The sequence below is a fragment of the Alnus glutinosa genome, chromosome 2 (genome assembly GCF_958979055.1).
Source record: "Alnus glutinosa chromosome 2, dhAlnGlut1.1, whole genome shotgun sequence".
NCBI classification, from domain to species: domain Eukaryota; kingdom Viridiplantae; phylum Streptophyta; class Magnoliopsida; order Fagales; family Betulaceae; genus Alnus; species Alnus glutinosa.
This window is the reverse complement of record NC_084887.1, coordinates 9,725,783-9,753,481: the sequence shown is the minus strand read 5'-3', so window position 1 is coordinate 9,753,481 and position 27,699 is coordinate 9,725,783. Positions and strand designations below refer to the sequence as shown.

The 27,699-nt window shown below is 37.9% G+C and overlaps 1 protein-coding gene and 2 long non-coding RNA genes across 3 annotated transcripts; all 3 read right to left on the bottom strand.

Annotated features, from left to right (window-relative positions):
- Positions 1-3,674: 3,674 nt before the first annotated feature.
- On the bottom strand, positions 3,675-4,822 carry LOC133861402 (uncharacterized). The gene is made up of 2 exons (XR_009899008.1): positions 4,728-4,822; positions 3,675-3,867 (listed from the first exon to the last, which is right to left on the bottom strand). It is a non-coding gene; the product is annotated as an uncharacterized LOC133861402 (long non-coding RNA).
- Positions 4,823-12,917: 8,095 nt separating this feature from the next.
- LOC133860672 (uncharacterized) lies at positions 12,918-13,981 on the bottom strand. The gene is made up of 3 exons (XR_009898902.1): positions 13,868-13,981; positions 13,737-13,781; positions 12,918-12,994 (listed from the first exon to the last, which is right to left on the bottom strand). It is a non-coding gene; the product is annotated as an uncharacterized LOC133860672 (long non-coding RNA).
- Positions 13,982-16,415: 2,434 nt separating this feature from the next.
- On the bottom strand, positions 16,416-26,487 carry LOC133861032 (probable aminotransferase TAT2). Its single transcript, XM_062296728.1, has 7 exons — positions 26,178-26,487; positions 21,336-21,675; positions 21,018-21,236; positions 18,510-18,569; positions 18,183-18,338; positions 17,990-18,083; positions 16,416-16,772 (listed from the first exon to the last, which is right to left on the bottom strand). The coding sequence occupies exons 1-7, from the start codon at positions 26,441-26,443 to the stop codon at positions 16,654-16,656; spliced, it is 1,254 nt and encodes a 417-aa protein (XP_062152712.1). The 5' UTR covers positions 26,444-26,487; the 3' UTR covers positions 16,416-16,653.
- Positions 26,488-27,699: the final 1,212 nt, after the last annotated feature.

Below are 27,699 nucleotides of genomic sequence, written 5' to 3'. Positions count from 1 at the left end.
TAAGTTCTCTGACAGATTAAGAAAGGCTCCCCACACAACTGATACAGAAGAAGCAAAAAAGAAAGATCCGAGGGGTCCCCAGTGCTTCGAATGTTCAGGTTTTGGGCACATCAAGACTGAATGTGCAAATCTGAAGAAACAAAGAGGAAAAGCCTTTAATGCAACTCTCAGCGTTGAGTTTGAGAAAGAAGAAGAAACTCCTGAGGAAGAAAAATTCCTGGCATTTGTAGCCTCACATGAAGATAAGAAGGATTCTCATTCCTACTATTTTGAGCATAGTGAAGAAGAAGATATGCAGTCAGCCTATCAACTTCAATATGTTGAATTCCTAAAGCTGAGAGAGAAATACAAGCAACAGGTACTAGAGCTGAACAGCCTTAGGACTGAGAAGACCTTTATGCTCATAAAGATCAATGATTTAGAAGAGAGGCTATTGGAGACACAGTTACAACTAGAGAGAGCCTTAGACGAAAAGCTCATTCACATGCTCTCCATTCAGAAGTGTCCAACTGACAAGATCGGACTTGGGTATGTTCCTCCTTCTACCTCCAAGATCATTTTTGTGAAGCCAGTTATTCCCGAATCTCCACCCTCAAGAGTGGATAAGGAAAAGTTGTTATGAAAGGGTAAGTTCCAATCATCCCTCAGCCTCCGGCCAAGCTTCCTATCAAAAGAAAGCCTCTCACATGCCGTCACTATAGCGAGCCAGGGCACATCAGACCTAACTGCCCACATTGGTAATTTCAAAGGAAGAAAATGTGGCAGGCTCTTAAAACTCCCATGTGTCACCAATGTGGAGTTAGCAGTCATGTCAGACCAAAGTGTTCTCCACCTAAGTCACGCAGGCAGCATAGATCTCCGCCCAGAAATCAAACTCCAAGGCATCAGCAGCTGTAGAAGCCTACTCAGGAGAAAAAGACTTGGGTCCCCAAGAAAACTATAGCAAGGGAAATCTCCAGTGAAGGAACATCTTCCTCCAGTACTTTCATGCAAGATCTAGTCAAATTTCTGACTCTACAGCTTCAGAAGGAAGGACAGGACAAGGATGAGAACACTCACTCCCCGAGGGGGAACAAACCTACCTAGTAGGTAAGGTTACACATGCCTAGGATTTTGGTTTCTAAATCCTAGAGAATGACAGGTACACTTGCATAGTTTAATTTATTTTGTCATCTTATAAATACTTTGCATATTGTTATGGAACCATCTTTTCTATCCCTATATTCTCTCTTGGGTTGTCTTGAGGAAATTTTGCAGGTATTAAATAGGGATGATAGTAAAAGCACGTCAAGCGGCTGTTTTTTCTATCTTGTTACTCTCAAACCTCTCTCCCTGAGGTCAGGTTTGTTTTTACCATACATGCTTGGTCAACACTACTCTCTTTATTTTGAAAGCATTTTTTTTTTTAATAAAATTTAAAAAAAAAAATGGGGTTAAAAGGATGCAGAGGTTTATTGTTTTCTAATTTTCAGATATCTTATGTATGTTTTACTGATGTCTCAGTTTATGATGCATTTATTCATTTACCTTTATATAACTGAGAGTTTTTTTTTTTTTTTGATATCTGCGAAGTTTCCCAGTGGCATCCATACTAGATAGTTGCTTTTCTCTTGCGATGAAAAATATGCACTATTCAAGGCTCCCCTAAGGTATTTGTGTCTCTTCTCTATCCTTTAGCTTCTGGATTTTTTTTTTAGAGATTTTGTTTTGCCAAGATGGTCAAATTGACCAACTCGCTAGTTAAACCTAGAACCCATAAATTCTGACATTCCTTCTAGGTTGCAGCACCAAGTCAAAGATCCACTGCTTATGCTAAATCTGTTCTTGATCTTGTCCCTAAAGAAACAATCAGTGACCACATCATTGCGGAAATAGACGGTCACTAAAGGACATAGTAAAAGAAAAGTGCTGCAGCTTAGGGGGAATGTATCAGATGAAGGTAACTAGGTCCTAACATAATAAGGTTTGACTTTTGACTGATCTAACATTGATTTTATCTCTTCTTTGAAAAATTCGGGTGTTTTAAGTCATATCAGCATACTTCATACCTTATTGAGAAAGCCTTCACACACACACGCATTGCTTGAGTTAAGTTTTCTATTGAAATGTTCTTCTGCGGGGAAATTCTTGTGGTGATTAAAAAATAACTCTCAATTGTATCTTGGTTTTTTTTTTAAATACTAATTGAACTAAGATATCAGTGTTATATACATGCGTGCTCTGGAAATTATTTGGGAAATATTTTTTCTGCTATTTTTCAGATTCTTTTGTGTTAAGCGTCCGGACGGTGTTTTAGGACGTCTGGACGGTGCTCCTGTATGTCCGAACGGTTATTCTGGTTGTCTGGACGATACGGTTTATTCGTCCGGACATTCATTTTTCTTTTCCGGACGAGCGTGCTTTTGCGACTCCTACGTGGCACTCCGTCCGGACGTCTCTTATGTTCCGTCCAGAAGGTGAACCCTGTAGGGTTAAATCGCATTCTCCTTGCGCCGCAGCCCATTTTTTCGCCTCTTTTGGTTCCTTTTTGTCGTCTTGAGCATTGTCTCTATACTTTTTATGCGTAACTCTTTAGTGCAAGTGTCATCTTTGCAGTTTATCTCCTCCCTAGGTATTTTTTTATACTCTTTTACTACTTTATTTTAAGTTTCTATGCTTAAAATATGTTGTTTTTGGGTTTTATTACTTTGAGTTTAATATGTATTATTTCTCAATAAATGTTATTATTTGGGTTGAGATTATGCATATTTGGTTCTCCATGTTGTTTGGGTTGTGTTTTATTGATGTTGTAATTTTTGGATAGTCCATTTTACAGCCGTTATAATGCCCAATCTTTTTGGACTAACAGAAATTAATGTTTTCATGATTTTCTGTCTGTTTTTTTTTAGTCCAGAAATTATGACTTCCGATGACTCTCCTCCCCGTGTCAAGCAAAGAATTGAAGAATCAGTCACTGACCGGTTGCATCATATGCAATCACGACAGGTCCTATCTGAGCGGAATCTTCTCCGCGCAGATTTGCGAGACCCAGTTCTGCTTCCCATCGCTCAGATCAACATCGGTGCCTTTGCTCCTATGCACCGATTCTTAGCAAAGGTTGTTGTCATAAACCTTTAGCCTCAAGCTTGGCGGAGTGAGCTTACCCTCAAGAAGGCCACCCTCCTATATGCCATCATGATGCAAACTCCATTTTGCCTGTGCAAGCACATCTTGCACACTATGCTCGAGGTTCGAGATGAGAAGAACACGAGTCTGTCGTTTGGGTGTCTGGTCACTAAAATCTGCCTTCAGGTCTTGCCAGACATTTCAGACTCGGAGCCCCGCTCACGAAGTCCAGATCCCCTTAGCATACAAACTCTCATGAAGTCTAATGCCCAGTTGTGACACGAGGCTCAAGGCGCTGTTCCTTAGCCTCCACCAGATCTCCCCACAACAGCTGCATCATCATCATCTCAGGTTGTGCCTCACTCATTTGACATTGAGGCTGCTTTTGCACAGCTCATGACTTCCATGTCAGCTCTTCAACGGGAAGTCAATCTTATTGGGGAGCGTGTCGAGCAGAGCCAGATCGACATCAGAGAATGCCTGAAATATCATGTAACGCCCCCAAATCGCTATGGGTTAGGTTCGTCACTTTTCTCTTTAAACTGCAAAGATTCGTAAGGTCTGCCAAATATCTTAACTAGTATGCTGATTTAAATAAATAAAAATAATAATGGTTTCAAAATCTCAGAGTTTTTAATAAATGCGGAAACGGTCATTTAATTGTAAAAATACAATAACTGAAAATTATGGGGTAATATAAATGAAATGTCCTAATGCATTCCTAGATCCCATCCCGGCCACCTACGTCTCTCTGTTCATAACCTGAAAACAAAAACAAAATAAGGGGTGAGCACAAAAAAACATGCTCAGTAAGGAATCCTCAACCATAAAACAGTTGAGTTAAATTCTTTTGAAAATCTTCAAACAATTGTCAAAAACTCCTTTTAAATATCTCCAAAACATTTGTGTAAAAACTCCCTTTTATAAATCTCCAAAACATTTGTCAAAAAAACTCCCTTTTTATACACAAAATAATATATATATATATATTTGAAATAATTATTAGTCATAATATATGCCAATACACTATTACGCCCTGTGTAAGTAGGGTTGCGTGGTCGATGCGTTGACCTTGGGTGAGTAACGCGGTTTACCTGTGGCCACAGGCCCCACCCCCATCAGCTAATTAATTGAAGTGCACTTAGACTGACATAGAGACAGATACCGCTGTCACTAAGCGAACCAGCGGGTGCGCTTCCATCTCGAGCTACGGTACCGAGCTAAATCTTGAAGGGTCTCGAATCTCTGCGGGTCTAGGCCTCAAAATATAATCTCTTCCACACACGTGCCCTTTTCAAAAATATTTCTCCTTTATATATAACTCAAAGAGTTTTCTCCCAAAACTTTCTCATTCTTTTCTTGTATAACTTCTCACAAAAACTTTCTCATTCTTTACTAGTATATATATAGGGCAACGTGTTGGAGGGTTTTTACTTAAAATCACGATTTCAAGAATATCATTTTTATACTCAAAAATTTTATATCAAAACCAACAAAATCCTTTATATATAATAATTTAATAATTTGAAATACCAAATCAAGATAATAAATTCGAAATTTTGCAAATAGAGGAATAATTAAAATAATATAATAATTTGAGAAGGGGCAAAGGGTTCCCTTACTTGGATTTCCCATAATATCGGGATCGAGCTTTAATCCTCTTGTATATTTTCTTAGTTTATTAACTAAGAATTTTCACTAGAAAATTCCGTGAAAACGATGAGTACGGTCTCGGAAAAGTCGCCGGAAGTCTGCCGGAGATGGGTCACCGGTGGGTCGGGTTCCGGGTTCGGTCACTGTTTGGACCGGGTCAGCTCAGTGGGTCATGGGCTGAATTGTTGCTGAGTTTAATGGGCTTAACAGGCTGTGGTATGGGCTAGCTCACAGGTTATGGGCTATTGAGATGGGCTGGGTCAGATCATTAATGGGTTGGGTTTAAATGAATCTGGGCTGGGCCGAATGCGGTTCAGATTAATGGGTTGGGCTTAATGAATCTGGGCTGTACACATGGTCTGCCAGATTGGTTTTGGGCTGTGGTTCAAATAAATGGGCTGAAATCAGGTCCACAGTGTCATGGTCTTCATAGGTTGATGGCCTACCGGGTTGGACTACGGGTTTTGGGCCTCGGGTTGGGCTTGCAGGTCAGAACTGGGTCACCTCTATGCTGGATCTCCTATATCTGGTCAGCTCTTCACAAATTCTCACTTTTGAATCTCTCGCATTGATCTGATTCGGTCAGATAAGGAGAAAAGGAGGATTTCGAAAGGAGTTCGGTCATGGTCATTGGGTTCGCCGTCTGGGTCACGCACGGTCTGGGTTCGTGCTTGCTGGAGTCTCCGATCACGGGTCTTCCACGATCGGCCGGAAATCGGTCTTTCTCTCTCGGTTGGGTCTGGGTTGCACGGGTTAATGGGTTGCGGTTCATGGCTGGATTACACACGGGTTTGCTGAGTCTGGGCTGGTGTCACGGTGGTTCTGTTGGCAAGGTTGTTCGAGTCTGCTGGGGTTTGGGTTTGGTTACGGCAGAGGATCGGCTACGGGTTGTTGGGATGGTTGGATTCGAGTCTGGGTTGGGCCGAGGTTCTGGGCTAACGGTTTGTGGGACTTACGGGTTCGTGGTTTGCGGGTTGTGGGTCTGCGCTGACTGGGCTCACAGAGTTACGGTTCGTGCCATACGGCCTTCACCGGAAACAAGCTGGGTTCATCGGGTTTCACTGGACTTCAGCCTTCAGTTGCCGGTCGTGGAGGATTGGTTCTGTCACTCGCCGGATCTCCATGGATCATTCGGGTCTTCCCTGTTTCTGTTTCTCTTAAATCTCACTCTCTGTTTCTCATATTTCTCACTTAATTTCTCTCACCCTCACCGCCTCTCACTATCTCACTCTGTGTCCTGTAGTCTCTCAGATGGCAGAGACAGGAAAAGAATGAGAAAGAAGGAGAAAGGAGGAGAAAGAACGAAGTGTGTGATTTGCAGGGAAATGGTGTTTCGTTTTATAGCCGCGAGAACTGAGTGGGAGAGCTTAATATAATTCAGTGGAAATGGTTTGGTAAGCACTGAACTTAGTGCTGCACTTTGAACGATCAGTGGAGAAGGTGGTGGAGTTTGATCGTGGAGTTTTGTTTGAACTCAAATGGAGGAGGTGGGAGATCAAACGGGTGCAGTGGAGAAGATAATGGATTAAATAAACGGTAGTGGTTTGATTATGAAAGATGATTGCTGTAGACTCGCAGTGGAGAAAATTTGGTGCGGTGCGATTTATATATTATTAATTAATAAATCTGAATAATTAACACATAAATATATTTGTATAATAATATATTACGAATTTATAAAAATAGGTAAATAAATATTTACGGTTAATTATTCCGTCAATAATATTAACTCAGAAAATATTTGTGGTAAAATAATTTATCAGTTTATAAAAATATACCGGTTCATTAAAATCAGTTTGAAAATATTTTATAAAATAGTTTATAAAACGAATGATAAATAATCATTTATATTTTTAAATATCAAAAATATATTTTTTAAAAACTGGGGTATTACATATCATCATCCAAAGTCGAATGATGATGATGATTGAGTTTTTATTTTTGTTGTTCTTGTCTTTTTTTCAAAACAATTTTAAATTTATGTTGACACTTTGTGTAATTCTTAAACACTTATGGTTTCAATGAATACTCTGTTTACCCTTTGTCATTGTGTGATAAAAAGAGGGAGTATTTTTTGTTGTATTTGGTATTTCGACCGGGAATGTGTTTCCAAACTAGTCAAGTGTTTTTGTCCCAGAATGGCCAAATGGGGAGTTTGTTAGTATTTTATTGGCTACATTCTAGATAAAACAAAAACACTTTATGTAATGGTTGTAGTTTAACAGGATGGTCAGTTTTAGATTCAGAATCTTCATGTATTCAGACAATAATCAAATCAAAGACAATAACTGATTACAAGCTGCTTGAAGATGTCCATGAAGAGTCCTTGCAAAATCCAAGACAAAAACAACTGGTTCCTGTGCAACCGTCCGGATGGGCATTTGAAGGCCTTTGGATGCCCCACAGTGTCTCACAGATAAACATTGAAGACATCCGGACGTCACAGCAACACTGTCCGGACGCTAGATCAATCAGTATTCAACAAGGAGTCTGTTTTCAAAAGTCGACATTGTTTAGGAAGTCTCTGCAAGCCGTCCAGATGACGTGGCAACACGTCCAGACGATGTCCAGTAGTTCAGAATATTCCTGAGTTCCTTTCGAACGCGGAAAGGATTTTAGCGAAGACTGTTCGGACGCTCGGTCAAGCCGTCCTGACGTGAACCTGATAAAGATAGAATTACGCTGTTTCTGAAAGGATATCGCAGAAAACTAGGGCCGGCAATTTTGACACGACTCGACAACCGGACACGAACATGACACGAAATTAGCGGGTTTGGGTCTACCCTAAACGGGTCGACCCGTTTATTTCGGTCTGGTGGGTCGGGTCGTGGGTGACCCGCCAAACACGATTAACTTTTTTTTTTTTTTTTTTAATTATATTTTATATATATATATATATATATTAAAAAAATAAAGGGGTGGGGGGGGGGGGGGGGGGGGGGGAGGGGGAATGAGCATATGTAGGTCATTCAATAAATCAAGACTCAAGAGTGGACAATTATGATGCAGTTTTTTGTATTTGTAAATTCGTAATAATGATGTAGTGTTTTTTTTTTTTTTTTTTGTTATTTGACTAGACAATTAAACATATTAAGTGATTTGGTGCTGGCCTACTAGGAGACTAGGAGTAGGAGTTTAGAGATGAATTGTTAAAATTATTATTGTTTCATTTAAATACCCACAACCCCCCCCCCCCCCCCAAAAAAAAAAAAATAATAATAATAATAATTTTATTTTTTATTTTTTTTTAAAAAAAAACACTTATAAGCTAAACGGTTTCACAGGTCGTGTCTGGTGACCCGTGAAATTATCATGTTCGTGTTGTGTCTGGAGCCCCGACCCGTTAACATAAATGGGTCGTGTTTTGGTCTAGGCTAAACGGGTCGCTGGTCTTAACGGGTCGTGTCGGGTGACCCGTTTTTCCATCCCTAAGAAAACCGTCCGGACGATTGCCAGCCAAAGTCCGAATCTCAGCAATTTTTGAGGTCTCTTGAAGCCTATAAATAGGGGGCTCTAGGCTAGTGTTTTGTACAGAATTCGGTGGTGAATTCCATAGTGCTTTGAGATGGTGTTTAGGGAGAATCGAAGATCCACTAGCTCTCAAGCCGTTGCCAGTGTGTGCTCAAGTGTTCGTGTGAAGTCTATCTTAGGGGTCGGCCCTATGGTAAAGGAATCCATCAAAAATCTCTTCATGTGGAAGATCTAGTTGTGAAGCGTTCGTGTTGGGTTACACGTTAGAGTTAAAGGTATGACTATTGCATAGGGTTATGTGAGTACGAGTGTCTTGTAACTAGCTTTGTTTTTGGATAGTGGATTTCCTGGGTTTGGTTGCCCCGGAGTGGTTTTTTCTCTTCGTAGAGTTTCCACTTCGTAATAAATATCTTATTTTATTTAAATTCTGTATTTAAGATATTTGTTTGCACACAAACACACACACACACACTTGGTTTAAATTAGAAGTCAATAAATATTTCCAATTAGGTTAGACCACATATTTTCAAAATGGCAACTCTACTCTTCAAAGCCCTAATAAGAGAAAAGAATACTAGGGTTTAAGTCAAATGCATCTGTAAAGAGCAAAGAAAAATATGTATTTTTTCGTTCCCAATTAAAGAAAAAAAAATGCCATTTTGGGGAAGAAAGTCGTGTCTACCCAGTTTTGCCATGTCTGAGCTATTGCGCTCGAGCGCACACCAGGTTGCGCTCGAGCGCTTTCACAGTGACTTGTGAACCATACGCTCTAGTTGCCTTGGGTGTTGGTCGCCACACCCGCTAACTGCCGAGTGCACTCGTGTGCACTCCAAGTGCGCTTGAGCTCACTTGGTTTCAACAAAACTGCTACCATGTTAGCTCTAACACCCATGCTTGAATGGCTCTGGTTGCCTTGGGTGCTGGTCGCCACACCCGCTAACTGCCAAGTGCACTCGTGTGCACTCCAAGTGCGCTCGAGCTCACTTGGTTTCAACAAAACTACTACCACGTCAGCTCTAACACCCATGCTTGAATGGCTCTGAAGACTTCGTTTCTCTGTGATTCCACATAAATACTGCAATTTTCTCTCAATGACCTGCAAAACACAAAAATACCAAAACTAACCAAAAACATTAGAAAATAACAAAACTAAAGATTTAACAAATGCAAATTAAGGGATCCAAATATATATACAATATTTGGCACTCATCAGTGTGCTTGCGAGTATTAAAATTTGCACATCAGTAATCTTCCAAACTTAAAGGTAAAATTTAGCAAAAGCCAAGTGTAGCATTCACCAAGAAAAGTGAGCTCGAGCGCAGGACCATTTCGCTCGAGTGCACATCAGCTAGGCTTGAGTGCATCAGGCCATGAGGCTCTAGCGTGCATCAAAAGCTCGAGTGCAACCAGAACACATGCGCGCACAGGACACCATCATATTGGGCTCAAGCGCAACTTAGGCTTGAGCACAGTAATGCATGGGGATCAAGCGCAGTTGTTTGGTAAATTTTACTGCAAGACACCAAATTCACTTAGGAGTTGTTTTACGATTTCTAGTTGGATTACATGTTCTTATATGTACAAATATGTAAATAATTTCACTTATACTCTCTATAAATACCCTAGGCCCGTTTAGATTAAAAAATATAGAGATTAGTTTACATTAAGGAAAAACTACAAAAAAGCCCTCCAAACTACCAGCCGTTTTTAAAATAGCCCCCTGAACTACCAAACCTAGCATTATAATACCATTGCCATGTGTTATATATTCAATTAAAAAAATAAAATCAGAAAATTAAATTTAAAAATCAAAAAGAAATTCAAAATATTAAAATAAATAAATAAATAACTAAACAAAATAAATATGAAGGGGTAGCTCGAGCCACCCCTTTGGGCTTTTGGCCAATGGGGGTGGCCGGCCACCCCAGATCTGCCGGTCTGAGTTTGGCTGAACCACCTCCGTGGCCTATGGGGGTGGTTCGGCCACCCCACAAGGCCAAAGAGGAAAAAAAAAAAATGTTGAGGGTTTGGCCCTTGGGGGTGTCCAAACCACCCTTAAGGGACATGGGAGTGGCTGATGGGAGAGGTTTCAGCCACCACCATTTTGCTCTTTCGGGTGGCCGAACAACCCCCAATGGCCATGGGAGGTGATTTAGCCACCCCCAAACTGGCAATGCGGGTGGCTTTTCTTTTCTTTTCTTTTTTTAACTCTTTTTAATATTTCTTTGATTTTTAAATTGTTTTAATTTTATTATTTTTTTAATTGAATATATGACACATGACAAGGATATTATAGGAATATTTCGACAAAATGGGTCTCTTTGGTAGTTTGGGGGGTCATAGTGCCAGTGTTGATAGTTTAGATGGCTACTTTAAAAACGACTGGTAGTTTGGGGGGCTTTTTTGCAGTTTTCCCTTACATTAAAGAATAGAAATCAATAGGATTAGAGGCTAGGGTTTTGGAGAAAAAGTGAAGATTTTGCAGCTAAGATTTGGGATGGATTTCTTTCCGACAAATATGATTTTCAGCTTCTCCATAAGCGGCTAAATCTTTCGTAGGGTATTGATGTAGCCATTTTCAAGTTGTAATGGTATAATTGTGTTTTATCTTGGGAATTTTATGAACATGAATATTGTTTCTTTAATCTTTTATCTTATCTTAGAAAATTAATTATCTTGATTGAACTTTTACAACGGTTTTAATGGACATGAAATCAAAAGGGTTTAATAGGCCATACCTAGGAAGAATAAATTCATTTACATCTAGTAAGTTTAATTTAGGTAAATCAATTTATGCTTGCCGAAAGATGAGTTATTCTTATCTCTTGACTATTTGTAAGCTAATTAGGATATTTGATAGCTCATATCTAGGAAGAATGAATTGTTCTACACCCTAGTTCAGGTAGAGCATTCATATCTTGCCAAAAGATGAACTATGCTTATTTCTTAATAAAAGAATTTTCTTGACGATATTCTTGGGTGCTTGACACACATACACGAGTCATAATATTAATGTACGTGAAATTCCCATATTAAATGCAATTTACCATTATAATGATGTTAGAGGTGAGGTCAATCCCCTATCTTTCTCATGACTATCTTATTTTTACATTTACATTTTTATTTAGTTTCAATACAAATAATAAAAAAAAAAAATACTCTCTGAATTAAATTAGAGTGAATTTCAGTAATTTAACAACCAAACCAACAATTCTTGAGGTTCGACTCCCTCACATAGACCCATTCTATAAAGATTCATCCTATTGCGAGTACTATTTTATTATTGATACACTCAAGACCACATCACCATGTATGAATATGATTTAAATGTAGTGAACAGAGTGGAAGAGTCTTTTCACACTTTACAGTGAAGAGTAAGTATAAATTACTTACTGAGAAATAATGTTGGTTTTCAATAATATAATACTTGCTAATTTATTTATCAACTACTTTGAATATATGCATATGAATATAATAAATGCATATTGTGTCTCAATAAATAAATAGCTATCAATAAAACTGGGTAGTAGCAAGGGTGCCAAGCTAATAGTGGATTGAGAAGTATCGGCAATCAGTCCAAAAGACTATTAATAAGAAACAAGCTAAGGAGTAGAAAGGGTGCCAAACTACCACTAGAAAACCACTTAACTTTATATGTTGGGAGTGTTGGCTCCAAAATATGACCGCTAACTGAGCTTATGGCTCTAAACGAGAGGTGTGACAAAGAATATATATAAGACTTTTAAACCAAATAGTCACCGCATAACATATTCATGAATTTATAATTGCATGATAAACTAGTAACTTTTATAACATTGAAACAATAGTCTCACTTTTTTGCCTATGTAAATATGGTAACACCACATTTACATAGATCATGATGGTTTGGAGGATGAGGGTGATGACCCTTATTCTGATTTTGGTGGTTACTGAGGGAACCATCTACTATGCAATGTTGAATATATTTTCTTTGGATACGTATAATATAACTCATTAAATTTCATATATATATATATATATATATAAGTATGTTTGCTTATGTGCCACCTACGACACTTATCTTTATTTGATGTACCTAGTGTGTATTTATTATGTAACCACACGATATTAATATTAATTTACATTGAGGTATGCTCAGTCAGCTTAAATGTGTTATATGAGGGATTTGTTTGTATTAGAAAGAAAAAGAAGAAAACAAATCGTTGCGAGACTTATTGTCTCTGATGTTGTAACGTCATGAGAGAAATGTGAGATTTTCATGAATGACCTTCTTGTACAAAGCTGGGGTGTCACACACACACTCTCTCTCTCTCTCTCTAGGGTTCCAGAGGCTAAAGGTGATGAAAACTAACTGAAATGGGCGTAAAGACATCTTTATAGTGTATCATGCACGAATAAAAGGCCTGAGACTGTAACACCCCCAAAATTAAATAGTTAAAATACTTAATTGGAGTGCTACTTGTAGTGTGTTCATACTAATTAACTTGTAATTAACTAAAATCACTACACAACACTAATCTATGAGAGTATACTATAGCGGAAAGCAAAAAAAAAAAATGATCTGAGCAAACCAAAATATCTATAAACAATATCATTTATTATTATTAAAAACTCATAGCTTCCAAATGAATATTACATAACAAAACAACTACCATCTATCTACGCAAAACCTCACAATGCGAGTCATTCGCTCGATATCTTCATCCAAGAGGAATGCTCACTCTACGGCCTGGCAGCATCCTAATCTGCAAAGTACCGATGTGTTCTACATGTGGAAAAGTAATTGCGTAAGCCCACGACTTAGTGAGTAAATTGTTATGGAACTTGTTTGTGCAAAAAGCCTTTGGTGTCAAGTCACATTTCACAAATTTGAGTAACCAACCATGCTGTGTTTCATAAAAAGGGTCAATGTCACCACCATTATTATGCCAATAAGAAAACTAGTTTGGGTTTTAGTGCAAGGTGGGCATAATCTTAGTAACAAGTCACTCATATTTTAATGCAAGAAAAATGTATAATAAGTAGATTATATAACGGTCATAACTATCCTCCATATGGTCTAACAAAGCCCTTAATCCCTTATTGGTAGGGTTGGCACTATCCCAAGGGACTCGTAGTACAATATCAGTGTCTCGGATATTGCCACGTACAGTCTTCGTTAGTGGCCCGACCAGATTTAAACCCCGAGTGATCCACACTATGAACGAACCTGTAGTTGTGACCCTCATACATACATGGTGCACTGGTCACCTGTAAAACCATTGGATCCAAGGTAAATGAACTAAATAAATTTCTTTGACCATAAGGTCAAGCCCATATAATAGTTGCCTATGGTTGTTATCCCGTTACATAGTGTACTATGTTATACAATACAATTATCCAATTGAAATATTTTTAAACATTTGATAAATTTAATAAGTTCATGACATAGTTCTCGTACTAAAACATAAAATAATAGTATGCTTAGTTTGTAAACGTATTGCATAGTTACGTAAGCATTTACTTACCTCGAATTATTCTCCGCATTCTCTGACATCTTAACCTTCACATCACTACAATCATACTTTAATGTTAGACATACTCTAAATTGAAACTTCAATATAACACGTGAACCCTAATCATGTAATAAAATCCTAACCATGTAGATTAGTCTTCATCGAATGTTTAGTATGGAGGTTGATCGTTCGATCTTGAAAATGGAACGCTCGATGACAGCTTGAATGTACGAACAACTTAGATCTCCTACACAAACCTACTACTTAGCTCAACCACAACGTCTAGACCTAACAAAGAATAATAACAAGTTACAAATACATCCAATTATACTTATGCCATACCCATGCACGATTAAATATAAAAACCTAAGATTGTAAACCCAAATGCTTTAAATCTACATGTTGTTTGTTAAATCGTAAAAATAGTAACTTTTTAATAGGATAAAATGCTAATATAAATACAAGAACAAGATTGGACTCAAGGGTTACCTCCTCTTGAATATGAAGTCTTTCAAGATTTGGTTTCTCTCTCTCCCTCTCTCTCTCTCTCACTCTAGGTTATGGTGTGCTAATATGATGACAAATGGGTCTTAGGGTTTATCCTAGGTCATTAAATAGGACATAAGGTTGCACAAGAAGTTAAAACTCTTCTAACATTTTTCATCCAGATTGTCATTGATCATTTGGTAGGAAAGGTCGAGCCTTTGAGAGGAAAGTCGAACGTTCAGGGAGGAATGTCCATTAATTCAAAAGGAAAGTCGAATGGTGTTGCAGTAGTCACCCCCATGGTCCAAAAGGGGTGGCTCGACCACCCCCATCTGGACAGAATGTGGGTGGCGAGCCACCTCCATAACCATGGAGTTGGTTCGGCCACCCCCAAGGGGCCAAATGGGGGTGGCCAAAACCACCCCCAAACCCTTTAGGGGTAGCTCGACCACCCCCATTTGGCCAAGGGGGTGGCTAATCCACCTCCATCTGGCCGGAATGGCTCACCACCCCCATGGCCTATGGAGGTGGTTCGATCGCCCCATTTTTTCCTTTTTTTTTTAACAAGGGTACTTTGGGAATTAACACGTATATAGGGGGTAATTTTGGAATTTTTGTACAAAAAATGCATGTGTGGCACACGTGAGCTATTTTCCATGAAAGAGATGGAAATCACTAACAGATTGGTTACATTGAGAATTTTTGAACTTTGTTGGGGCAGATTGCAACTTTTTAAACTTTGGAGGCAAAATTGAAAAAATAGTCAAACTTTGAGGGGGCAAATTGCATTTTTTCCATGTGTGCTGGCCACCGGAGAAAAGTAAACCATATTAGCCAAATTTTGGATGAAAATGATCATTTGTGCACTAGTCATGTAGTACCCTGCTTCAAAAATACGAGAAATAGAAATATAAACTTGAGAATAATATTGGGTAAAATAAATTGAAAAATGAGTAGTGTGAACATGTCTTGGGAATTGGACACGTAAGCATGTGATGAGTAGGTAATTGATGAGTGTTCATTTTAGTTAATTTAAAACCAGTTTTGAGGGGGTTCTACTGATCAATCCATCGATGAGTGTTCATTTTAGTTAATTTAAAAACAGTTTTGAGTGGGTTCAATCTATCGAAGTTGAACCTCCACATTGCAGAGTCACGTGTCTAGTAGGTGAGATCGAACAACAATGAAGGGACTTCGATTCAATTGTTCGTTTGATCGAACTGGGAATCACGCGTATGAGTAGGTGAGATTCGATGTTCAATTTAATACAAGCTGCCCTGTCGCGATTGAACGAAATTAAGTTTGTTTGATCGAACTCAACTTTTAACGTGTCAAAAGCTTCATAAGATGTAAAACGTAAAAGGGAGAGAGAGAGAGAGAGAGAGTTCAAAGGTAATCACTTAAACCCTAGTTTTGTCTTGGTGTAAGTTGGTGTTAGGGTTGCTTACAGGATGATGATTTTGTTAGTATTTTGTTAACGTACAGTTGTTGATATTGATGTTGAGTTGTTGTTGTTGGTGATGGTATGGTTGTTGTTTTGATGATGATGGTGTTGAAAGGTTAATGGTGAGTGATGTTGGTTGCACGAGAATTTGAAGTGCATATTGTGGTTGTGTTTGTTGTTGATGCTATTTTTTTGTGGTTATTGGAGATGCTGTGATTGTTGTGCGAAGAAATAATTGTTTTTGGAGTTGGGAATGATGTTATAGAGTTGTATTAGGTTGGTTTATTAAAGTGTGGTGAGAGTGTTGAAGAAAGTAAGGGTTTTGAGTGTTTTCGGATGTAGAGAACATCTGTCAAGGTGTTTATATCGATCAAAACCAAGGTGTCTAATCGATCATGTCAAGTGTGGTGAGAGTGTTGAAGAAAGTTGAACGATCGATCAAACATAAAACAGTGCGGTCTAATCGATATTTCGATTGCAAGCTGATCGATCAGTCGAACTTTAATCGAATATTTCTGGTAAAACTTGGCTTTATAAATAATTTTAGAGAGCTACAATTGTAATTTGATTAGTCATTTTAAAGTGACAGCACAGATGTAGCTAACGCTTCCTTGTATTGTTACATAATCAGTAAAAAATTATAACCGTCAAATTAGTTATGTTACTTTAACTAGACATGATTGAAATATTCCCTCCCTTTTAACTAGCATCAAGGAATTCACTCAAAACTTCAAGGTCTGGCCTATAGCATCAAAAGTTCATTTAAAGCAAAACAAGTAGTTCATTCATCAACTATTTAATTGAACATCATCATAATGTGCATAAACCAATGTCTCCACATACATACTATTGTTTGATTGCATATCATCATAACAGCATAAAATAAATATACCCAAGCAACTGGAAATTCAAATACAGCCTGATTAGGCATTAACCAAACTTATGAAAATCAGCAAAACTACACTAAAAAATGATTTTATTGCTGCGCACAAATGCACCTTATTCCTTCTTGGCATGCCTGCAGTAGAAGGCTTTTATCCTTACAAGGGCATCGTCAAGCGAAGACTGCTCAACGGCAAAAGAAATTCGAAGCCAATTCTTCAGTCCAACGGTAATACCTGGATGAATATATAATCATGAGCTGTAATCACTCTCATTTGTTGCTAATTGAGGAAATTATTTCCCAGCTTAAATTGATCTTGCTCGAACAAAGTTCATCATAAAAGATATATAATCAAAAGGATTCAAGGATAAAAGCATATCATCACATGTCAAAAGGTCATATATTTTAGGAAAAAATGCAACAAAAAAAAATCAGTCTTTGTGATTGGCCTAATTTAAAAATCGCTCCTTGTAGTATAAAAATTAATTCAGAAGTCCTTGTAATGGGCGAAAATAACAACTTACTTCTTGAAGTCAACTTTCGTCCACTAACTTAACATAATTCATTTGGTTGCCACGTCAGGCCCAATAAAAGCGCAACATGTGTACCACTTTAATAAAAAAAAAATATAGATATATAAATCTAAAAAATCATTTTTTAAAAAAGAAAGAAAAAAAAAAAGGCGGGGTGGTTGACAGATCTTACTTGGGGTGGCTGTTCGGGCCACCACCACCTCAAGGGTGGCCCGTGAGCCACCCCCTGCCACCTCTGGGGGTGGTTGCCTGCCAGGGATGGGCAACAACCACTCCTTTTTTTTTTTCTTCTTTTTTGCAGTTTTATATATTTATATTTTTAATATATTTGTATTGGGCATGACGTGGCAACCAAACTGATTACATTAATATTGAACACAAATTGACTTCAGGGAGTGAGTTGTTATTTTCGCTTACCATAGGAACCTCTAAATTTGAAAAATTGTTTCCGTTTTTAAATTTCGTAAACTATTTTTTGAGTTTGAGCTTCTCCTTCTCAAACCGCCGGACTGCTGCCAAACATTGTCGGAAGTAGCTGGCAGTTATTCGTAATCGCTCATTTTCCGTACAAGCAAACTCCGAAAAATATTTTCGAGAAAATCATTTTTTTCTGGAAAATAATTTCATTGAAAATATTTTATAATGACAAACATTTTCAGTTGAAACAAAACAAAGCATAAGTAACATTGATCCAAGTAGGAGGCCCAAAATTAATGTTCCTAATCAGCAGGCAATAAGGCATATGTCTCAATTAAAACCTAAATGATACTGTCGTATATATATGTTAAAGTATTAAATGATACTGTCGTATATATATATCCTGTAGACAACCACTCGACTCAAGAAACATCTTTCTAAGAAGCAAACAATTTTAGCCATGAAAGTATTAGGAAAAGGTTCTAAATTGTTGAATTCTTACCTGGCAGAACAATCACGGATTCCTCCTTGGCCAACTTCATACAGAAGTCCACATCATCAGTAACGCCTTCAAGTAGTGATAGATTTAGCTTCACCTGTTACCATACCCGTAAAACATAAAACAAAACCAGACAAAAATCATTTTTTTTTAAAAAAAAAAAAAAAAATCTAGCATAATAATCTCATAGTCTTACCATTACAGCCATGGACCCTTCTGGTTTGTGTGGACAAGTCAGGCAAGGAATCTCTTTAATTCTCTCATATAAAAGGTCTACCGCTTCTCTCATTAGGTTTAGAATTTTTGAAAAGAAATCCTCCTTCGTTTGCTCAAGGATTCGGGTAAGTGCCCCCTGAACACACAAACCATTTCGTAATTTCTTGAGGATAGAAGAAGGCAATAATTCATACAATTTCTAAGCATATCCCAGTAAGCTTTATGAAAATAAAAGCCAGAAAATGTATTGCATATTTTATTTTTTAATTTTTTTAGAGATTCAGAAAAATAAACTTAAACTAGGTACCTGTATGAAGGTTGGGGGGTCAGTGGTGATGTCGAGATAGCTCCTGAGGCTCTCCACAAACTGGAAAGAAGGAAACACTTTTATTGTACAAAGTTCATCATGAAATCAAGGTTAAAATATTAATTCAAGCAAGCAGGCATAAAGTTTCACATTGAACTATTATCAGAATTCGAAGGTGATGCATCGGAATCTAGCACCAACACTTTCATGCATGTTGATATTTTTTCACTACATGTAAAGGGTTTATACCAGAGGGATTTATGGGTAACTCCATCCCCAAGGTACAACCACAGGGTAGGAATTTATTTTCAATTTTTTCCTATAAGCAAGCATGAAACCACCACTAGGCCTATATCTTGGTCCCAAAAATATCTAATCCCTCGGCTATGGGGGACTTTAGGCCTATATCTCGTTGTAATGTCATCTATAAGTGCATTAACAAGATTTTGGCTGATCGTTTAATAAGATGTTTGGATGGTGTTATCAGTCCTCAACAATCTGCTTTCATCCTGGGTAGATATGTTGCGGAAAATATCATGTTGGCGCAGGAGCTGGTTAAGAATTATCACAGAATTGGTGGAACGCTGAGGTGTGCTATTAAGGTGGATATTATGAAGGCAAATGAGGATGAAGTATTCAATCTTATTGTACCAGTGTTTTCATTTTACCTAAGAAGGTTATTAAAAATTTGGAGCATAAATTTAATAGATTTACGAGTGTTAAATATATTGGAGAAGTCTATGGAAGAGAGAATGAGCGGAAGAGAATAATAGACTACATTGTATTGAGTCTTAATCATATTGTATTACAAGAGACCTCCATATATAGAGAGGCTATGAGTAGTAGACAAGAAATCCTAGACTAAACCCTAGAATACATTAGCAATGAAATAATGCTAGAAAGGTATTAAACCCAATAAGGAACATAGCGGTATTATTCTAACAATGAGGAATGGGGGGCGGGGTGTGATGGTCCGGCTAAGGCCAAGGTTTCATGGAATTTTGTTTGTATGCCTAAGGATGAGGGTGTTTTGGGGTTGAGAATGATTGAGGATTGGAATAGGATTGGAGACTTAAGGTTCCCCAAAATTGTTCTTGGTGTTGGCAGAAGATTTTGAAGAGTAAGAGTTTTGCCAAGCAACTTATACAATTTAAAGTGGGGGATGGTCCATCTATTTTTCTTTGGCTGGAACGGTGTCATCCGAGTGGAATTTTGGTGGATAAGTTAGGTTTTAGGGTGGTTTATGATGCTGACAGTATTTTTGAAGCTAAAGTTGCTTCAGTTATGCACGAAACTGGGTGGAATTGGAGTCCTGCTCGTTCTGAGGCTCTTGTGCATATTCAAAGTCAGCTTCCTTGTGTGCATCCTTCTGAGGTTGATCAAGTCATCTTGTCTCTTAAGAATTTGAAGTATTCAATTAAAGCTGCATGGGAAGACATTAGGAAGAAGAACCCTAAAGTTGAGTGGTGGAATTTGGTTTGGTAAGGCCTTGTTCTTCCTCAACAAGCTTTCATTCTTTGGCTTGACTTTCGACTTGGTCTTTCTACTGGTGATTAACTGTTGGGTTGGGGTTATGGAGGGGATGTTTCTTGTTCCTTTTGTCATGGTTGTATTGAGTCTATTGACCACTCATTTTTTGGTTGTGGCTTTAGTGCTCAGTTATAAAAATGCCTCTTGTGGATAAATTCTTTGGTGGATCCTCCTGTTGATTGGGATGAGGTTGTTTCTCTTGGCATTAGGATTTGGAGGGGTGCATGGTAGCTTGAGTGTCATTCTATGTAAGTTGAGCATGGCTGCTGTGGTTTATCATATTTGGCTGCAGAGGAATGCTATCCATCATGGCTATACTCCTACATCTGAAGAGCAAATTTTAAATGCTGTAAGTTGAGATATCTAGCATAGAGTCAATTGTAAAGGGAGGTTTAAATTGTCTACCTCTAATGTTGTTCTTTGTGAAAATTGGGGTACTCGGATTGTCTGGTTTCTTTGGGTTTCTAGATTTTCTCTAGGTTTTTTTTTTTTTTTTTGTGAGTTCTAGATTTTCTCTAGTTGTATGCTTTGTTTTGGTTATGAAATCATTCATTCATCCCCAAAAAAAAAAACACCAATGGAAAGAACCTTATCATCTACACTTGTTCCACTGAAGCTAGGGGTCGCAATTCGTGTTAGCATATATATTGATCAATTATAACCTAACCCATTTCATTAAACGGGTCATGCTCTTTAAACTTAACCTGCTAATTTCGTGTTGGGTTTGTATCAGATTCGCACATCATGTCAAAAATTACGAGACCTACTGTTGCTTGTCTCGAGACATGATTATAAGACTATAAACCTAATCTGAACCATTTAATTAAACAAGTCAGACCCCTCTACCTTAATCCGCTAATTTCATGTTGAGTTAGTGTCGGATTTGCGAGTGATGTCAAAAATTCCCAGTCTAAAACATTAGCATGTCAAATAGGTGAATTGTGAGATATAGATTGAATGGAATCTGAGAACACGAACCCCGGATTGTTGAAAGATGCCATTGGGGTCAATTGTCACGATCCAACCAAGTCGCCATCCAGGAACAATCCATCTCTTTGATAAAGACCCAAGTGTTACAACAGGTACAATCGATCCGAACACTCCCATGGGCACAAATGGATTACTCCCAAAAGCTAGATGGCCATAAACTTCATCTGAAATCACAAAAATCCCAAGTTTTCTAGCAGTCTCTGCAATCTAATTAGTTGACAAAAGAACACAATAATTGAAACCTTTTTAGTCAAAAAGAACAAGATCCACTGTCTTCAAAATTTACAACACAGATATGAGATATACCCTTTTCAAATGTTGGGCTGTAAAGACATTCCCACATGGATTGCTGGGATTGATGATAACCATAGCCACTGTATTCTCATCCGCAAGAGCTTCGACAGAATCAAGATCAACCTCCCAACCCCTTTCGGGCAGAAGATCGAAGTGGCGAGCTTCAAGGCAACTGCAACCCACACGAGCTTCATATTGCGGGTAACCTGGTCTGGGCAGCAGAATGTTGGCGCCAGGGCGCGCAAGGACAGATACCACAATTTCTATTGCTTGCGTGCAACCAACTGTGAGATACACATCATCTGCTGATATTTTGTATGGAACATCTTTCGAAAGATATTCTGCAACAGCTCTGTCATCATCATGAATTTAAGCAAAAACTTTCTCATTATCATTGGATTTTTGTCTAATGTTTTGACATATAATGAGTAAGAATATTTGATATTATTCTCTAGATTTATTTTCTTTTTTTTTATCTATTCTAAGGTTTGCTTGTTCAACCACTCATAGCCTCGTTATAAATAGAAGCCCGGTAAAACATTTTTTTTATAAAATTCAACATAATAAAAATGTAGCCATAAACTCTCTCTGTTTCCTCTCTTTCTTCTCTCTCTTTCCATCATATATGCCTACCACGACCGGTGGCCCAGCATAAGAAACTAATAGAAAATACTTACAAATTGAATTGTAGAAATTTTCTTTCAATTTAATCTAAAAAAATGCTGTGTTAAGAGTCTACAATTTTATGAAAGAGGACTTCATATTGAAGAAGAAGACTTGATAAAGAAGACGAGTGTTGCTCTTAAAGCATGACTCTTATTAGATAAGGACTTACATATGTCACATTAGATAATATTGTTTGTTGGGGATAAAATCAACCCCGAGGACACGCGGATCCTGACCTTATCGTGACCCTGTATAGAAAGATTGTCTTGGTATGATAACACCTCGGACCTATCGAACTCAGCAACTGTGCGAAATATCCCGAGATCTCCTAGTATGATCGGAGCAAACATATCTCCGATATTTACACCTCGGCGAAATATCCCGTGATCTCCTTGTACGATCGGAGCAAACATGTCTTGGATATTTATGTCTCGGAGGATTGGTCGAAGCACACTACAACCGTCTCGGAAGTATCTTCTTAAACTCGACTAATAAGTGATTAAATGTTAACAAAGCACTGGCATGAGTCCATCCCTGAAGCTAGAACTTTGCACAGTAGGACAAGGCCCATATCCCGGAAGCCTAGAGGCTAATCTTTATCCCATAAATAGTGGGATAAGGCCGTAATGGTATAGAACAAGGATTGAAGAAGCAGAGTGCTATCCAATCCGGATTCTACTGTTTATTCAAATCTCCTGAAGATAAGGTCGAGATTCAAGCCCACTGGGACTCAAACTCCTAGTCCAATTGGGTTTCAAGAGTCCCAGTAGGTCTGTAACGTAACCATAAGCCTATAAATAAGACTATTACGCCAGGTATGAAAACACACAGATTCTCTGAACTTTTGAGATTACTGATACCCTCCAGCCGCCGCAACCAGTGAACCGGCAAAGCAATCCTAAAGCTGTACCTGCCATAGTTCTTGGCATACCACTCCTCTTTCTCCCCATTGTCCTGGCCTTTAGTCTTCTCGAGCACCTTCTCAGCCTTCACAACCAGCATCTTATCCTCCACCCAGACCATCACATCCCCCTTAGTCATTCCGGGCACTTCCCCCGCTTTCCATGCCTCCAATTAACCTTTCAACCTTGTCAAAAGCTGAATAATGCTGTTTTTTAAAAATTTCAATACCCAATCTGGATAACCGGATACCACCACCTAGTCATCGGAGTCGGTTGGTAGTTTCCAATAACCGGCTACTCCGGAGCCGATTACTACTTAATCACCCCTAGGGTCTGAGTTTAAGCTAAACAGATTGACGAGTTCATCCCTTTATGACACGTTTATAAACGGGTCAGCCCGTCAACTCGTTCATTTATTAAAAAAAAAAAAATTGAAATATCATAATAAAGCACTATTCTCATGGCTTAGTGCAAGAATGATAGTAACTTAAAGTAGGTAGATGATGGCTTGGTGCAAGGGAATTTTAGTTTAGGGAAATGATAGGCAGGGGACATTCATCCATCCCATGTCCTACTTTTAATAATAAAATAATATATTATATAAACAAAAAGTGAACAAATCAGAAAGAATAAATGAAAAAAATATATAATATATTATTTTATTATTAAAAGTAGGACGGGGTCGGATGAATGTCCCCTGCCTATCATTTCCCTTTAGTTTAAGTCAAATGCCCTATTATTGGCTCATATATTCCTAATAAAAATTCAAAACCAATTTTTTTTTAAAAAAAATATCTTTAAAAAACAATCAGGTCGTGTCGACATTAACTATACGGGTTAATCATGTGGTATCGGGTAACTCGTTTTATAATCGTGTCGTGTATGTGTTTCGTATTTCAACCCGATTAGCTAATCGTGTCGGGTTTGGGTTAGCCTAAATGGGTAGGTGGGTCAACCTGATCACGACACGATTATCCGTTTTGCTAACCCTATTTGGCAACCCCTCCCCTCTCCCCTCTCTTAGTTTCACTTTTCCCAAAAAACACATCAACTTCAAAATATTCAAACTTTTTTCACTCTTTATATCGCATTAACAATTTTTTATTACTATTTTTTTTTAAAAAAATCACTACAATACAATTTTTTTTTCATTTTTCTATATATCACATCAATCACTTCTTACTACCATTCAAAAAAAAAACTATCACCTCAAATATGGGGAGTAGGGGTTACAAAACGGGGTCAGATCCTTCTGTCCAAAGGAATAGGATTCTCTATATTTCAAATAAAATGCATATTATGATCACAATTTAAAGTTGATGCATTCAATGATATACATGATTTTATATTATTTAAATTTTAAAAAAACGTATTAACATTATTATTATATACATTGTTAGATGATTCAACATGACCCTTCAATTGTCATTTAATAAAGTAGAGATGATCATATTCCCTAGTTGGACAAGACAACATGACCAACTCACCATCGCCACCCTTATTGCCTCGCCACCCACCCCCACACTAAAAGTTGAAATGACAATTTTACCTCTTATGCTCTTTTTGTTTGGGCATAAAATATTTTCTGGAAAATATTTTTTGTATTTTTCGATGTTTTGTGCAACTAAAAATAATGATTAACGAAAATCATTTTCAACTTTACCGTAAAATCCTCCTTAATTTTTAGAAAACGATTTACCTGAAAACCGTAAATCATTTTCTGGATTTAAACTCTTGATTCTTGTATGCAAATTTGTGGGAATCTACTGCCAGGCATTGGAGTTTGTTAGTAGCCTGAATATACTGCCGAAAGTCCTCGAATTTTGGTATCCGATTGCCGGAATCTAGCGGCACTGGCCGGATTCTGACTAGCCAAATTATATTCCAACAAAACAAGTTGGAATCCGTCGATGCAGAATTTGAAAATTTCTGCCGGAATTCGACGATGTCTGGCCACTGTACTAGCCAAATTCCGGCCAGTTTGGCCAGAATCTAGACCTGGTGAAAATGGCCAGAATCCTGTGGGCTAATGACGGAATCTAATGTGTGATTTTTCGTCGTTGGTGATTTTTTCGTAAGAGCCGAAAATTATTTTAGGAAAATTATTTTTTCAAAAAATAATTTCGTTGAAAATGTTTTACGATGAAAAATATTTTACGTTGAAATTAATGATCCAACACCCAACTACATCTAAAAAGGCTACATGTCAACACCTGAAGTGGCTATAACTTGAGTACTTTTGTCCTTCTGTGTACGAGTGTTTTGAACCATACCCTCCTCGTAGCTTAATTGGGAGACTGTAATTATCTTTAAGAAGACAAAAACATGTTTATCTAATAAAAAAATTTAAAATCAATTTCTCTCCCAAAAAAAAAAAATGTTAAAAGTTGTTTCAACTTTTAAGTGTGTTTATATATATATATATATATAGAGAGAGAGAGAGAGAGAGAGAGAGAGAGAGAGGGGTTAACTCAGGGCAGGAGCTACCTTGTGCCTTGGGGGCGGGATCCCCAAGGCCTAAGGTCCCCAAAAATAAAAAGTTTTGAAAAAGAAAGAAAAATTAAATTTTATCCTCAGATTTTTTTTATTTATTTTTTTTTTTTTTTTATAGTTTTGGCCCCTTCATTTTTTTTTTTATTCAAATTAACCTATCAAATCTCAAATCTCAACTCTGCCCCTCTGATTGACTCAAGTGGTTAAGAGTCTTTGGGTTAGTTTGGCAAACAATTATCATTCTCCCTCTATTTATTTTTACTTCTTTCAAAAATATCAAATCAAAAACATTTTAACTTTTTTACACTTTTTATATCACATCAATAATTTTTCATTATTATTCAAATAAAAAAATCCAATACAAAACAAAACTTTTTCACTTTTCTATAAAACATTCTCAAATTTATATCACATCAATCACTTTTTACTATACAATACACAAATATTCCCTTATTCAATTACTTACCAAACAGGCCTTTGTTTTGGTATCATCTTTTCACTATGCCTAAGATTTGAATAAGTGTAAATATACAATATTTAAGATTCGAATCTTAAGTGTTACTGTGTAAATATACAATATTTTGGGGCCACGGAGTGCCAGCAAAGCCAAAAGCACTTTGCTCGGGTCTTGGGGTATGCCCCTAATAAAAAGGGTAAAATATTCTTAAAGATAGGTAAGTAAAAGTGATCTTGCCTTAAAAAAGATTTTTCAGTACGTAATAAAAAATTAAAAATTAAAAAAAAAAAAAATACATATATATATATATATAGGTTAGAGGGTTTTGAAACATACCTCTTTCCCTCGGCAATACCAGCGGTGGGAGGGTAGCAGTTGAACTTAAAGGACCGGACAGCATCAGTAATGGCATCCGCTACTGAAGGGGTGGTCTGATAGCTGGGAAACATCGTCGGGTCAGCACGGCCGAGAGGGATTGTGGACCGTTGATCATCCTTGTCACGATTTGCCATCAGCTGGTTGAGAGCACCTCGGACGGAGATGGAGGAAGCGTTTAGCTCTTGGTTCCCCTGGAAACCCCATTTCTTGCGTCCCTGCTCCATGCCTGATGCCCTCCTCGCCTTTGATTTAAAGACGTACTAGTACTACAAAGATAGAGTAATATATAGCCAATATTAATGCGCACTAAGATTAAGATTAAGATTAATTAGTTTACCTTTTAACTCCACTGCTAATTAATTAATTAATTCCTTTTCAAAAATTGAAAAAATAAGAATAATTTGGAGAGGACAAAGAGGGCAGAGATTTTATAATGACCATGTTGTCTGTTTGTGCATGTGGACAGACAAAAGTTTTAAGCGTGCCCAAATTTGAACCGTTTCTGTCCTTCAAAGTTTGATAATGTGAAAATAATTCAATTTCTTGCCTGACAGGATCAATTGCGTAGGAATTAGGGTTGGCAATTTTTGACACGACACGGAAAAATAGGGTTTGGGTTTATTATAATCGGGTTCAAGTTATAATCGGATCAAGATTATGACACGATTAGACACGGTTGTTTTTTTTTTTTTTTTTTTTTTTTTTTTTTTTTTTTTTTTTTTTTTTAAGAAAAGAGGAAGAAAGACCGAAGTCCGAAAGACAAAAGTAGTAGTAGACTGTAAAAGAGTAATGAAGATTGAAGAATCTAGAAACGGAGAATTGGAGAAAGTTGAGAAACTGAGAAAGTAAGAAACGAATCGGAACCCTAGCCCGCTAGTCGGCATAGCCGGACCAGCCCGCACGGCACACGCCCGTCGCCGGCGCTCCACAGTCGGAACCCTAGCCCACTAGTCGACGTAGCCGCACCGGCCCACACGGCGCATGCCCGTTGCCCACAGTCCGCACTCCCGCATGGCCGCACTTCTCGAGTTCTCATCTTCTCTTGAATCTCTTCCAGATTTTCAATTTTTCACTTCAGTGTTTCAGTTTCACCCTTCGGTAGTTCGGTCCTGTGCCGATTTAGGTGAATTTTCCATTAGATTTGTTAATGCTTGTATTAATTTTGTTTTGATAAACATTGGGTTCTCAGTTCTCTACTTCTCCGATCATTGATCAATCAAGTATTTAGATTTCAGGGTTTGGTTGAAACAAACGTGTTACCCAGGTCGTGTTCGGATAACACAGCTGGCAGGCGAGTCGTGTTTGGGTTCAGAAGTTTGACCCGATTAATAATCGGGTCGGGTTCGTGTCAGACCTGATTGTGTAATCGGGTCAGCCGGGGCGACACGAACCCGACCTGTCGACCCGAATTGCCAAGCCTAGTAGGAATCAATAGACATGAATGATTTTCATGTGATGGGTTTCATTATTTTATTACATG